Source organism: Phycodurus eques, chromosome 20 (assembly GCF_024500275.1).
Source record: "Phycodurus eques isolate BA_2022a chromosome 20, UOR_Pequ_1.1, whole genome shotgun sequence".
Lineage (NCBI taxonomy): Eukaryota > Metazoa > Chordata > Actinopteri > Syngnathiformes > Syngnathidae > Phycodurus > Phycodurus eques.
The window spans coordinates 3,072,501-3,085,656 of NC_084544.1; the positions used below are offsets into that span (position 1 = coordinate 3,072,501).

The 13,156-nt window shown below is 44.8% G+C and overlaps 1 protein-coding gene across 1 annotated transcript in view; it reads left to right on the top strand.

The window, feature by feature from the left end:
- The window catches only part of jarid2b (jumonji and AT-rich interaction domain containing 2b), a 71,196-nt gene extending 58,182 nt beyond the window's left edge, over positions 1–13,014 (top strand). The window contains exons 7-19 of the mRNA XM_061665162.1: positions 747–2,082; positions 3,277–3,497; positions 4,720–5,028; positions 5,804–5,896; positions 5,993–6,111; positions 6,193–6,263; positions 7,097–7,211; positions 7,295–7,400; positions 7,761–7,943; positions 8,241–8,371; positions 9,426–9,594; positions 10,348–10,455; positions 11,404–13,014. Coding sequence (XP_061521146.1) covers positions 747–2,082; positions 3,277–3,497; positions 4,720–5,028; positions 5,804–5,896; positions 5,993–6,111; positions 6,193–6,263; positions 7,097–7,211; positions 7,295–7,400; positions 7,761–7,943; positions 8,241–8,371; positions 9,426–9,594; positions 10,348–10,455; positions 11,404–11,661 — 3,219 coding nt within the window. The 3' untranslated portion in view covers positions 11,662–13,014. The remainder of the gene's footprint in view (positions 1–746; positions 2,083–3,276; positions 3,498–4,719; positions 5,029–5,803; positions 5,897–5,992; positions 6,112–6,192; positions 6,264–7,096; positions 7,212–7,294; positions 7,401–7,760; positions 7,944–8,240; positions 8,372–9,425; positions 9,595–10,347; positions 10,456–11,403) is intronic.
- Positions 13,015–13,156: the final 142 nt, after the last annotated feature.

Here is a 13,156-nt window from a genome sequence, read left to right on the forward strand (position 1 = left end):
CGCACACACACACACACACACACACACACACGCGCACACACTCACAAGTCTGTTCGGCAAACAGATTTTTCATTCAGTCATTTAAGTGAATAAAGCAAATAATGTTTCTGTAGTGCCCAATGCATGTGAGGTTGGTTTTTGGGAAGTTTAAATAAATGAAATAGTCGCAGGTGTGTGTGGACTCCCACCCATATATTATTTTTAAATATACTTAATGTTCTTCTTTTTTTTTTTTTTATTTTTTTTTTTTTAAATCAGAAGTTACTCATGAGTTCCTCTTGAGTAGGTTTTTGATTGAGTACTTTCTTACTCAAGTAAATATTTGTAGGACTATGTTTTACTTGTCTTATTATTGGAAAGTAACAGTACACTTCCTTGAATCCAATATTTGGCTACTCTACCGACCTCTGTGTACATCCATGTGCACGTTTGGCACATGAGTGAAAGCTGTCACTGGGCTGTCAACTCCCTCTCTAGTGACTGATATGTGTGTCCATTAAACGTGGCCGTGCACGTCTGTCCAGTGTGTGTGTGTGTGTGTGTGTGTGTGTGTGTGTGTGGGGCTATCCGCTAGTTGTTTGTGTGCGCGCGCATCCATGGGTGGATTAAAAGCTGTTTAATTGTTAAAGTGGACACACCCAGCGTCAATTAGAGGACACGCCACTGTTGGAGGAAATTTGGAAAAAATAAAAAGAAGCGAATTAATATCGAGAAGTAATATTTTCGGTGTCATTTCCTTTGGTCAGGTCTCCAGAGTGAACGGGCTGACGCGTCTGAGCGCCCTGCAGGCCGCCGCCAAGAGGAGCCGCGACTTCCGCCTGCCGTCCAAAACTGTGAAGAAGTACACGGCCACCGTGTCCAAGGGCCACGTCACCTACACCAAAGCCAAGCAGAGGGAACTGGGCAAGAAAACCAAACTCAACAGCAACAACAACAATGCGAACAATCACAATCAGCACAGCCAGCCAGCAGCCAGCAACAGGCTGACCCACTCAGGAAAAGCAGCAGCAGCCTATCACAGCAATGCAAAAACACGCAAACAGGTGCTACTATCCAACGGGCTGCACGCGGGCGACGCCGCCGCCGCCGCTCGCCTCGACGCGAGGCTGAACGGGCAGCGGCGCAACGACAGGGAGGACGGCCACAGACACGAGGGCGACTTCCCTGGGCGGGAGGGTCTGCGCAACTCCAAGCGGCGCCTGGAGGTGGTGCTGCACTCGGTGGAGGCCAGCGTGCTGAAGGGCGGCCAGGAGCCCAAGAAGGCCAAGCTTCGGCCGCCGCCACCGGAGACCCGCAGCGGCAAGAAGGCGGGCCCTATGCGCTCCGCCACCCCCAGCACCCCGCTCTCCAGCGGACGCCTTTCTGAGCCGCCGCCGCCCCCCGAGAGCTCCCCGCCCTCCACGCCCCTCGCGCAACAATCCTCTTCGACACCAGCAGAGTCGGCGAACCAGCGGCCCAAGCGGGCGTCGGCCGGCAAGCTGATGTTGATCAGACAAGCACAGCAGCAACTGAGCAGGTCTCACGGCCGCGGCGGCGCCGCCTCCTCTTCCTCCCCGTCGTCCGGCCACAATCACTCCCGCGGCCCCGGGCGCAGCACTACCTCAGACCTCCGACAGGGCGCCGCCTCCTCCTCCCCGCTCGCCAACCGGTCGGGACCGCTCGGGCCCCCGCCGACGGGGCGGCCGGCCGACCGCGACAAGGAGTGGGAGCGCGAGAAGGAGCTGGCGCGGCAGAAGGAGCGCGAGCTGGAGAAGGAGCGGGGGCCCCGGCGGAGCCGCCCCGAAGGGTGGGCGGCGTTGGGCGAGGTGCCAGTCTTCCTACCGGCGTCCCGCGAGTTCCAGGACCCTCTGGCGTACCTGGACGGCGTGCGGGAGCAGGCGGAGGCGGCGGGCGTGTGCCGTGTGGTGCCACCGCCCGACTGGAGGCCCGAGTGCAAGCTCAGCGAGGAGATGCGGTTCGTCACCACCGTGCAGAGGGTCCACATGCTGGGGCGGCGCTGGGGCCCCAACGTGCAGCGGCTGGCCTGCATCAGAAAACACCTCAAATCTCAGGGCATTACCATGGACGAGCCGCCCGTCATTGGTAAGACGCGCAGACCTCCGCCAAGGCCAAACTAGCATAATACCTGCTTTCACACAGTTTCCAGCCTGGCTGTTCTCTGTATTTCATGGTTTTCCGTACTAGAAATCTTCGGTGGCAATCAATTCCTTTCACACAGTGACACACTGAATCCAGTCAGCTGATTGTACTCGCCGCAGCGTTAACTGACCTTTGGATGTCATCTGAGCTCTTTCTCCTGCCAAAACATTTCCATTTAATACAGAGCCCACACGCGGGAAAAGTCCGGGTGGCCGACTGACGGGACTCCCTGTCTCGTGGCCACACGGTAACTGCCGCGAAAGGAACACGCGAGAAGAAAAAAGTAGCGTTTGGGCTCGCGCCGAGGCTTGTTAGAGGCTCGTAAAGTGGCTGCGCCGCGGCAGGGAATGGGAAGTGACAGGACAATCTGCGGGAAATATTGTCGGGGTGGTCCGCGGGGGGGCCGCGCGCCAACTACTCCGCTATTGTTATTGTCGGCTATAAAAAGGATGGCTCGTAAAACGCGATGGCAAACATTGCTGCGCCTCTCTACCAAAACCTAGTAAACACTATTTCATACACTTCACAGGGGTCCTTGGGGGGGGGGGGGGGGAAGAGTCTTCGGTGGCGTTCCGCAGCAGACGTCTCGCTCAGGTTGCCAGTAAAATAACTTTATTGATAGCAAGGTCGCAGCGGGACCGTTAAGTGCTACTTTCTTACAGGGCATCATAACAGTGGAAAAGGGAAGGAAATAGATTTAGAATTTTCTGCCATTGAAGGTTTTACTCAAACGGCACTAAATAATCATCGGCAACTTTGCAGGATCTCTGTGTGAAAGAGCTCCGGCCGGCATTATCGGTGGGTTTCTATGTGAAAGGCGCATGCGGATAAGCTGAAATTTTGAGCAACTTTGCTGGGTCTTTGTGTGAAATTGCACACAGTTGTATCTTATGTCGCTGGCTTCTTCTGTGTGAAAGTCACAATGTTTTTGTGAAACTTTACAGTGCGTCTATGTGAAAGCGCACATATTTGCTGCAATTCCGTTGGGTTTCAGGCGAAAGGCATCTTTAGAATATGCATGATCTCTGTGTGAAAGCGCACCGCAATTGTGAAAGGCTCCAACTTTTGCTCTCCGGCCACTTATCAGGCCGCGCGTGCCTGCGAAACCACTAAGCGCGTTGTCGTTGCGGCACGCAGGCGGCTGCGAAGTGGACCTGGCGCGCTTCTTCCAGCTGCTCAACGACATGGGCGGCATGCAGCAGGTGATGGACCTGAAGAAGTGGACCAAGCTGGCCGATCTGCTGCGCATCCCCAAGTCGGCGCAGGACCGTCTGGCCAAGCTTCAGGAGGCCTACCTGCAGTACCTGCTGGCCTACGACTCGCTGGGCGCCGACGAGCGCCTCCGGCTGCAGGCCGAGGTGAGCTCTCTTCGCGCTTAAAATTGCTTCAATTATTAAATATCTGTGTTGCAAAAAAAAGCTTACGTGGCGCTCTGAGCTTCTCTTTTATACATGTGTAAGTCACACCCTCTTATCATCTCTCAACATGGATGACAGTGAACCTCACTTGCAAAAGATGAAAATCCACAATGTGGAGAGACCTTATCAAATGAATATTTTAAATGGTTTCCCAACTCCCACATGCTTTAAACATTTAAGCTTGTTAAAACACACTTTTTTTTTTTTTTTTTTTTTTTTTTTTTTAAATGATTCCTTAGCGCCCGCTCTCGCTGTCAAGAAATGTGAGACTATCGTAGAACATAACTTCGAGGAAATGAGAAGAGGACTCCCTTGCTCGTACAGTTCTCAACATAAGAGGTTCAGCGTGCTCGCTTCAAGCTGTTTGTTTGTCCCTGCTGGTTGAAGTTCACTGTAAAACTGACACACACAAAAAATAGCTTGAAACATTGAATATTTAATCGCCCAAATGTTCAAACTAACTTTAAAAAAATAATAATTTTTAAACAAAAGTCTGCTAGATTAATGCAGAAAATACAGTGGACCCACACTTATTTTTGGGTTCAACATTCGCGTGTTAATTTGGAACCTATACCGATGTTTGCAAAACCCCAATTTCTTCTTAGCATTTTTTTTTTCTGTTTCCCCCAAATGGCTTTTGTACGGGGCCGTCAATTTTATTATTTTCAGATTTTCACTTTTTGTAGTCTGGCTCAGTCCCGAGCCCCAACAAATAGCGGGGGTCTTCTGTCATGAAAATTAGCGTTAGCGTTGATGCTATTGTAATCATAAACCTTCGAACAACTGCTACTTCCTCATAAGTTAGGGTGTAGGCAATTCGACAAAATTTCAGGGGCGGCGTCAATTCCTTGCGCATTTTCACAACTGCTTCATTTCCACTTTTTTCACCGTGGCCACATCACAGGACCTGACAGCAGGGTGGGGGGGAGAAAAGTAAAGCGGCAGTAAAACAAGCCAAAATCCAGATGTTAGCTGGTGAGACACGGCAAGAGACGAATTGCATTTTAGGTGCGGTTTAACCAAATGCGAGAGTCTCGAAATAAGTCTGAAGTCCAGTTTGAAACAGTTCTATGGCGGTAGCCGCTCTAATTTCAGCCGGCACGGCATCCGTACTCGAACCCGTTGACGTCTTGATGGAGCAACAATGGGAATTTTCCGTCAGGTACTGCAGGAGAAGCGTTGTCTGGAGGCGCGGCGCGGGCCTCTGGAGGGCCTGGCGGACTCGGCCGCGCCGGCGCTGCCCCGCTACGAGCCCAAGAACGGGCTGGCGGGCGGCGTGGTGGGCGGCGGCGGAGGCGGCGCCGGCACCAACGGCGTGTACCAGCATCTGAAAGATCTGGAGGCTCAGGTTAAAGCGGGCCGGCGCCGCCTCTTCGCTCAGGAAAAACACGGCAGAGAGGACGGGCGGCGCGCAGCGGACGAGCCGGACGACGCCGGCGTACTCGGCGAGCAGCACAAATGTATTTACAAGGTTAGTCACAAGGTTAACAAAAACGGAAGATCATCTTCAATGCCACGCGAGGAAACTTGTCTTGCACTTGAACTGCGTTACTTCGATCGGTGCTGCTGTTTTGGTTAGCGACGCGACATTGTGGAGATTGACTGGAACGCTAATAGTCGTTAAACGCTGCAAACAAAACAAAGCATGTTTACAACAGATGTTTTTAATGAATGAATGCGTTGTAAAACTGTCGCAATAAATAAGTTCATAAGTTCTCTGAATCGGAATCACAAATCATCTTACAATCAAACACGCTTAAGGACAAAACGTGTGTTTCATGTTTAAGAACGGTTTGGTTTTTCAACATTTATGTAGCTACAATTGCCATTTCTCAATGTTGTGCGAACATTTTTGAATATCGCAAGCGTCGTTATTCGGTTTTTGCCTCTCTGACCCGACAGCAGAATGCTATTAAAATTATCTTCTGTATCAACGCTCTAATTTGTTATTATTTTACAACTAGACACGGCAGAACAAGAATAGCCGATCAGCGGGAGTGAGGGAGGCTTTGTTCTTGCGCCGCAATCGAAGCAACCTGGCTCGTGAATTTTAATTTTTTTCTTGTACTCCGAAAACGTTAAAAAATGACCTAGGCAATTATACTTACTAGGCTAAGAAAACTATAACATTTAAATTGAATGATCGTAAACATTCAACGTTTTTATTTGTATCTAGTGGAACATGCCTGTGTTGGCGCTGCTGTTTTGGTTAGCAAACAGCGCGTAACTGTCAGACCGTGTTGCAGGGGAAGTCCGTGTCGTTGACCAATTTCTTCCGGATCGCGCGTAACACCATGACCATGTGCTTCAACAAGGAGCCCGGCGCCGCCGAAGTTGAGGTGAGCCTCTTATTGCGTGATAACTTTAAATATATATCTAATGTATATATTATATATATATATAATACAAACTGACATGAGCGGGTGTGGCGGCAGCAAGAGTACTGGCGCATTGTGGAGCAGCGTGACGGCCATGTGGCCGTACATTGCGGGAAGGTGGACACCAGCACGCACGGAAGCGGTTTCCCCACCGGCAAGTCGGAACCGTTTTCAAAGTCAGTCACACACACGCAAAAGAACATTTGGGAGGGGACGAAGGACACGCTGTCATGTCTGTGGCGCCCTCTTGTGTCCAGACACGGATGGAACCTCACCGTCCTGCCCAACAACTCGGGGTCCGTCCTGAGACATCTCGGCGCCGTGCCCGGTAAGGTATTTTTGGTGCTGTTCCTATTAGAGTTAAATGTTTTAACTCTTAAAATGTATAGTTCATAATTATGTTAGTTATGCTTTGAGTTTACATTAAATGATGTTTTATATAATTGTGCCATTTCCACGAGTGACTTTCTTCAGGCTTTTGATTGGCTCCATTTTTCTTTTGCCTGATTTATCCCCCCCAAAATTTTTTTTTGAAATGTTGAATTATTGTAATTCTAAATTCCATTTTATACGCATGATTGTGCCTTTTCCTGAAATGACTTTCTTCAGGTTTCTGATTGGCTAAAATGGACAGATTTTTCCAGATTGAATAAAAATTTAATAAAAACATTCATCAAAATGTATATTTGAATTCTAAATTAAGTTTATTTTATACATATGATTGTGCCTTTCCCTGAAATTATTTTCTCCCAGCTTTTTCAAGATTTATGCACATTAAAAAAACAGGAACTTAATGAAATTAATATTTTTCACTATTAAAATGTAGTTAAATGATAACTAGCTTAACCAACTTATTTTCTAACTATTTCGATTGTAAATTTATGCTTTTGTATGTACTCGTATCATTTTCCGTGACTTTATTCAGACTTCTGATTCGGTAAAATGATGCGATTAGTTTTTCCATAAATTCATGAATGTGTAAAAGCTATAAATAATTATTTCAATTGTACATTTAATTTAAATGAGCACTAACATGGTTGTATTTATTATTTTTGTTTAACGTGCGAGGATTAAGTTTTGAATGAATGAAGCTGCCACCTGAATTCAAAAACAAGTCCCGAGATGTTAAAAGTGCTTGTGCTTTTGCGTGTTTGCCTGCAGGGGTCACCATTCCCTGGCTAAACGTCGGCATGGTCTTTTCTACCTCATGCTGGTCTCGCGACCAAAATCGCCTTCCATACATCGATTACCTTCACACTGGTGCTGATTGCATTTGGTGGGCGGCGCACACGCAGGCGTATCCGCACGCGCGTAAGTATATAAATGTGTTATTAACGTGCGTGCGTGTGCGTGCGTCAGGTATTGTGTCCCTGCTGAGGAGAAGTCCAAGCTGGACAAGGTGGTCCACACCCTGCTGCAGGCCAACGGGACGCCTGGACTGGAAATGCTGGAGAAGAACATCATGGTCAGTGCGCGCGCATTTCATTGCGGTTCACTATGGTCGTGAATAATACGTCGATTTCGCATTTGATTGGATTATTCAAATTGGCTAATTTGGTCATTCAAATATTCAATATAAATTGTAATGTAATGTTTACATTTTGTTTTTACCTAAATTAAGATGGGATTTTGTTTCTGTTGAATTAATGCAGAACTCCGTAATTTGTCATGATTGATTTAATTGCAAATAAATGAACATGATGTTTGTGATGGTGTGTCCACCCATATACATATAAAAAGAAAAAAAAGCTGTCGAACATGTTTTTTTGAATATATTTGATTAGATTTTTTTTTTTTTTTTTTTGATGCCAATTTTTGGGGTCAGATTTCTCCGGAGGTGCTGTGCCGCGAGGGTATCCGTGTCCACCGCACGGTGCAGCGCAGCGGCCAGTTTGTGGTCTGCTTTCCCGGCGCCTTCGTGTCCAAAGTGTGCTGCGGCTACAGCGTGTCGGAGACGGTGCACTTCGCCACGCCGCACTGGATCAAGCTGGGCTACCAGGCGGCCAAGGTGGGCGCCGCGCTTTGCGCTCGGACGCCCGCGTTACGTGGCCACACGCAGAGAAATTGAAAGAAACTTTGGGAATTGTTCAACGCTCATTTCAGCCACTGAGGACGAGAGTGGGCCAACTCCACATTCTTGTCTACAATAACATTTCTATCTTGCTTTATGTAGCGAGGAGGAGTTTTTTAAGATTAGAAGGGAGGGCAAAAAAAAGTTTCGTGTCAACATTTGTCAAATACATCATCGTTTCATGAACGAGGATAAATAATGCAGCCGAGTCATTTGCGGTTTCGCTCCCGACAGGATCTGAAGTGCCGGCGCATCGCCGAGCCGTTCTCCACGGAGAAGCTGCTCTACCAGATCGCCGCGGCCGAGTCCAAACGGGACAACGGCCTCCTGCTCGCCACCGTCGCCGCCCTCCTCAAAGACCTCAGGTGGGGAAATACACTTGGCAAATTACGCCAAACATTTTCGGGGAAAAGTCGTCGTCGTCGTCGTCGTCACAATAAAGTCGCAACTTTATGAGAAAAATTGTCGGAAGGTCGCAAAATGATGATGAAATGATGAAAAAATCTTTTTTTTTGGGGGGGGTTGCGTAAAGTTGCAATTTTATGCGGCAAAAAAATGATAATTATTTCATGAAACAAAAGTTGTAAAATTATGTGAACAATTTTAATCTGTGCCTTAATGTTGTGACTTTATGAGAACAATATTCTGAATTAGACAATAGTTGTAATTTTGTGGGAATAAAGTTATGAAATGATGTGACAAATTGTAATCTTATGAATAAAATTGCAATTTTATGAGGAAAAAGTCAGAATTTTACAACAGTCGTCAATTCATCAGAATAAAGTTGTAAAATTTCATGCAAACATTTTTTTCTTCAAAATTCATTATTTCATGAGATGTTGTCAAATTGAAAGCTGTCATCTTCTGAATGATGTTTTTTTTTTTTTGTTTTTTTTTTTTAAATAATTGGAATTTCAAGAAAACATTCCAGAAAAGTTGTCATCCGACGACTAAAATTGGATTTTTTTTTTTTTTTTTTGTGAATTTTGTGAAAATGAAGTCATACAATCATGTGAAAAGTTAAAATCTTACGGATAAAATTGCAATCATTTTTGAAATAGTTGTAATCTCGTGAGAATAAAGTATTCCGTGTAAAAGACACTTTTCGTGAGAAATAAGTTTAGGAATTTCGCAGGACAAAAAGTCATCATTAAACATGAATAGAGGGTAGTCGAATAAAAAGTTGGCAATTGCGCAAATAGCGCTTTTGTCCTCATATTGTGAACAATCTTAATTGTACGAGAAAAGTTGCAATCCTGAAAATAATCCTCTTTCTACCTGAGAAATGCAGGAAAACAAAAATAATAATCCGTCATACAATACTCGGTTTGAGGGTTTGAACGCGGGCTCCCCAAAACCTGTTTGGCATCTCGTCTTGAGTGACGATGTTGTTGTTGTTGTCGTCGTCGTGCGGCGCAGGAACACGGAGATGCGGCAGCGCTCGGAACTGTTCGCGGCGGGCCTGCACTCGGCGGCGCGCTACGGCGCTCACGACGAGGGCCGCAAGAAGCCGCGCGGGAAGTGGACGGCGCTCGAGTCCTCCGAGAGGCGATGCCAGATCTGCCACCACCTCTGCTACTTGTCCATGGTCGCCACAAATACGCAACTGTTGTTGACACGCACGCTGCAGCTCCTTGTTTTTATTGTGACCTACTACATAAGTGATGAACTACCAAGTTATGCATAAAAATAGGGATAAAATCTAACTGCAGGATAAAATTTGTAATTCTATTTCAAAACTAAAACTTTCAAATTGAAATGTGAACTATCTTAATTCAGAATACATTTTTAAAAAGGTTCAATTTTGATGTAAAGCCTGAAAATGACTAATTACTGGTTAATTAAAGAAAAAGTAAAATTACAATAAAAACAATTAAAACCTAAGAAAATCTTAATAGCAAATTCGTTTTTAAGAAGTGATTTAATTTGTAAACTAAAATTACAAATGACTGATCATTTATTTTTTGTAATTCAAAATTTAAAATAAAACTTAAATTAAAATATCTAAAATTGATTAAAGCCACAATTGAATTTAAAAACAATTTACCAAAGTACAAATTACTCATTACAAAAGTTAAAAAAAGATTTTAAAAATGTCAAATTAAAAAAGCAAACTAAGCAAATAAGATTGGAATTCAAATAAAAAAAAAAAAAAATATTATTTATACCTAAATGTCGATTCATTTTGAAATGAGAAAAATGTTAATTCAGTTTAAAGAAATATAAATAAAGTCAGTTAAGTTTCAACTATTTTACCTTAATTAGGAAGTAATCAGTTATTGCTGAAAAAGTCTGTGTTTGGATATGAATTGAAATTTATTTTATTTTATTTTTTTGGCAGGTGGTGCAGGAGACGGACAACGTTGTATTCTGTCTGGAGTGCGCGCTGCGCTTCGTGGAGAAGCACAAGTCGTGCCGAGGCCTCAAGATGATGTACAGATACGACGAGGTGCGCAAATGAGGAGGAAAAAAAAAAAAAAAAAAAAAAAAGCAAATGAGGAGGAAAAAAAAAAAAGCAAATGAGGAGTCCTGGCAACAGCTGCCGGAATAGATATATATATATATATATATATATATAGATTCAAAATGTCCCTTTAAAAAAAAATGATATATAGCTATCTATATCTCTCTCTCTATATATATATATATATATATAATTTTTTTTTTTAAAGGGACATTTTGAATTGTTTAAATTAACTGGTTTTATGTCATGAAAAATATAAATGAAATATAAGACAAAAATACTCGAGTAAAACAAATGACTGAATAATGAAAATAAAATGTTCATGTTTAACATTTTAAGATAATTGTTGTTTGAAATTGTTATTGAACTTAAATTACATTTTCATGAAAGATGTTTTCAAATCAACTAGAACTTCCTATTTGTAAATCCATCCATTTGTTTTCTTTACCGCTTATCTTCACTAGGGTCGCGGGCTGCTGGAGCCTAACCCAGCTCATCTCCGGGCGGGACACCCCGAACCGGTCGCCAGCCAATCGCAGGGCACATACAAACAAACAATCATCCGCACCTACGGGCAATTTAGCGCGTGTTTTTGGGACGTGGGAGGAAACCGGAGTGAGCACGGGGAGAACATGCAAACTCCACACAGGTGGGGCCGGGATTTGAACCCCGGTCCCCAGAACTGTGAGGCAGATGTGCTAACCAGTCGTCCACCGTGCAGGCCTGTTTGTAAATTTACAAGATAATTTAAAAAATTGTAAATGTTCATGATCTGAATGATGATGAAATATGTTTTTACATACTAAATAATTTCAAATGAAAGGTTGTTTTTTTCCCCCCCAGAATTATGTAATATATATTTGTAATATTTAAGACAATTCTGTTATTTTAAAATGTTGGATGACTTACAAATGTATTTGTCTTTTCCATCAGGAGCAAATCAACAACTTGGTGAACCAGGTGTGCGGGCGGGCCATGCTGAAGAGCGGCGGGGGCGTGGCGGCGGGCGGCGGCCTCGTCGTGGCGGCGTCCGCGGCGGTGGCGGGCGCGGGCGACGCCTGCCGCCGCCCCGTCGGCCCCGCCAAAGCCTCGCCGGCCAAGCGCGGCGCCCCCCGCAAGCGCAGCGCCATGGAGGTGTCGCTCGCCCGCCTCTCGTCCAGCCTGATGCCCAAGGCGGCCGCCGTGTCCTGAGGGCTTTTGCACTAGCATCCAAAACATTTGCCGCCGTTTCCCCAATTGCTTTTTGCCCGCCCGCCCGCCAAATTTTCGGGAAGTAGGAACCCAAAAGTTTTTCCTCCCGAATTCCCGGCGCAGCTCCTGCAGTATCTCTTTGAAAACGCCGTGGGGCACGCTCGTCGTGAAAACTTGAAAGACATTGCTGTTTTTTTCCCCCGCATCCTTCTGGAGGTTTTTTTTTTTTTTTCTTTTTTTGTCGTTTGTGGGATTTGAGCGCAAAAAAAGTGTGCCTCAAAGCGAGGAGTTCGGCCTTATTTTTTGGTGCTGTCGCTTTCCGATTTACTGTATCATGCCGGGGGGGGGGGGAGAAAAAAAGTGCGAGGTTAGCCGGAAGCTCGCGCTAACACGGCGGAAAAGCTTTCCCCCCCCCCCTGCCCCTCGGTTGGTTGGAGATGTGCAATCGTGTTAACATTCCATTTTTCTTCCACTCCATCTGACTTCAATTCTTACCATTTTTGATTTATGTTTTCGTTTTCTCAAGTAGAGCCACTAGTGTCAAATGTGAAATGTTCAGTTTTGTCCCAATTATAATTTTTTTTTTACTTGTTTTATTATCCGATTAAATTGAGTGTTTTTTTTTTCGCCCCCCCCCCTCCCATGAATTTTTTTGTACATAATCCTGTAAATGTCTTTTACATACTTGGCCCGGTGGGGAAGGACGCCAGGAAAGAGTGCTGATGATGAAGAAAAAGCCTTACAATTCCCTTTCTTCATCGGCGTGTGCGCTGACGACAGCGTCTCTCCCGTATGTAAAGAAAAAAAAAATCGTTTAAGTGCTGCTTATATCGCTAAAAAGACATAAGACGACTCTCCCCCACCCCTACCCGAGCCCCTTGAGCCTAGTTTTTTTTTTGTTTAGCTTGACTTTTTTTTGTTTTTATAAGGGGGGATAAAAAGCAGGCGAGGAAAAAGTTACTTTAAATTTTTTTGGGTTTTTTGACATTTTCAAGCATGAAAATTTCACACAAAGAAAGGTCGTAGCTCCTCATGTTGCACTGAGAAAAAATGCTTTTAAATGGATACTTTTTTGCTTTGTTTTGTTGGTCGTCATCCCGCCCGCGCAGAGGACTGAAAAACTCTTACGTCTATTTAAGGAAAAAACGCCGTGCGCGTTTTCAGCGTTTAAATAATAATGAAAAAAGAAAGCTGTTGTCAAGTTTTTATGGCCTTAACGATGTTTTTCATCTTGTTTGATTTTTGATGTCTGAAAGTGCTCGCTAACAAAAAGCGAGGCTCTTAATTTATTGGTCCAGACTCTCGTGTTGGTTACTTTTTTTTTTTTTTTTACTTTTTTGCAGTTTGTTTGTATTTGAGGTTGAATTAAAAACTTGCCGACAATTCACTGTCAAGCCTTTGCCAATGTCTCACGTCTTGATTTTGTTCACAATAATTTGATTTTAATCCTTTCGATGTTGACATGTAATGATGTAACTTCAAATGTCAAGCAAAA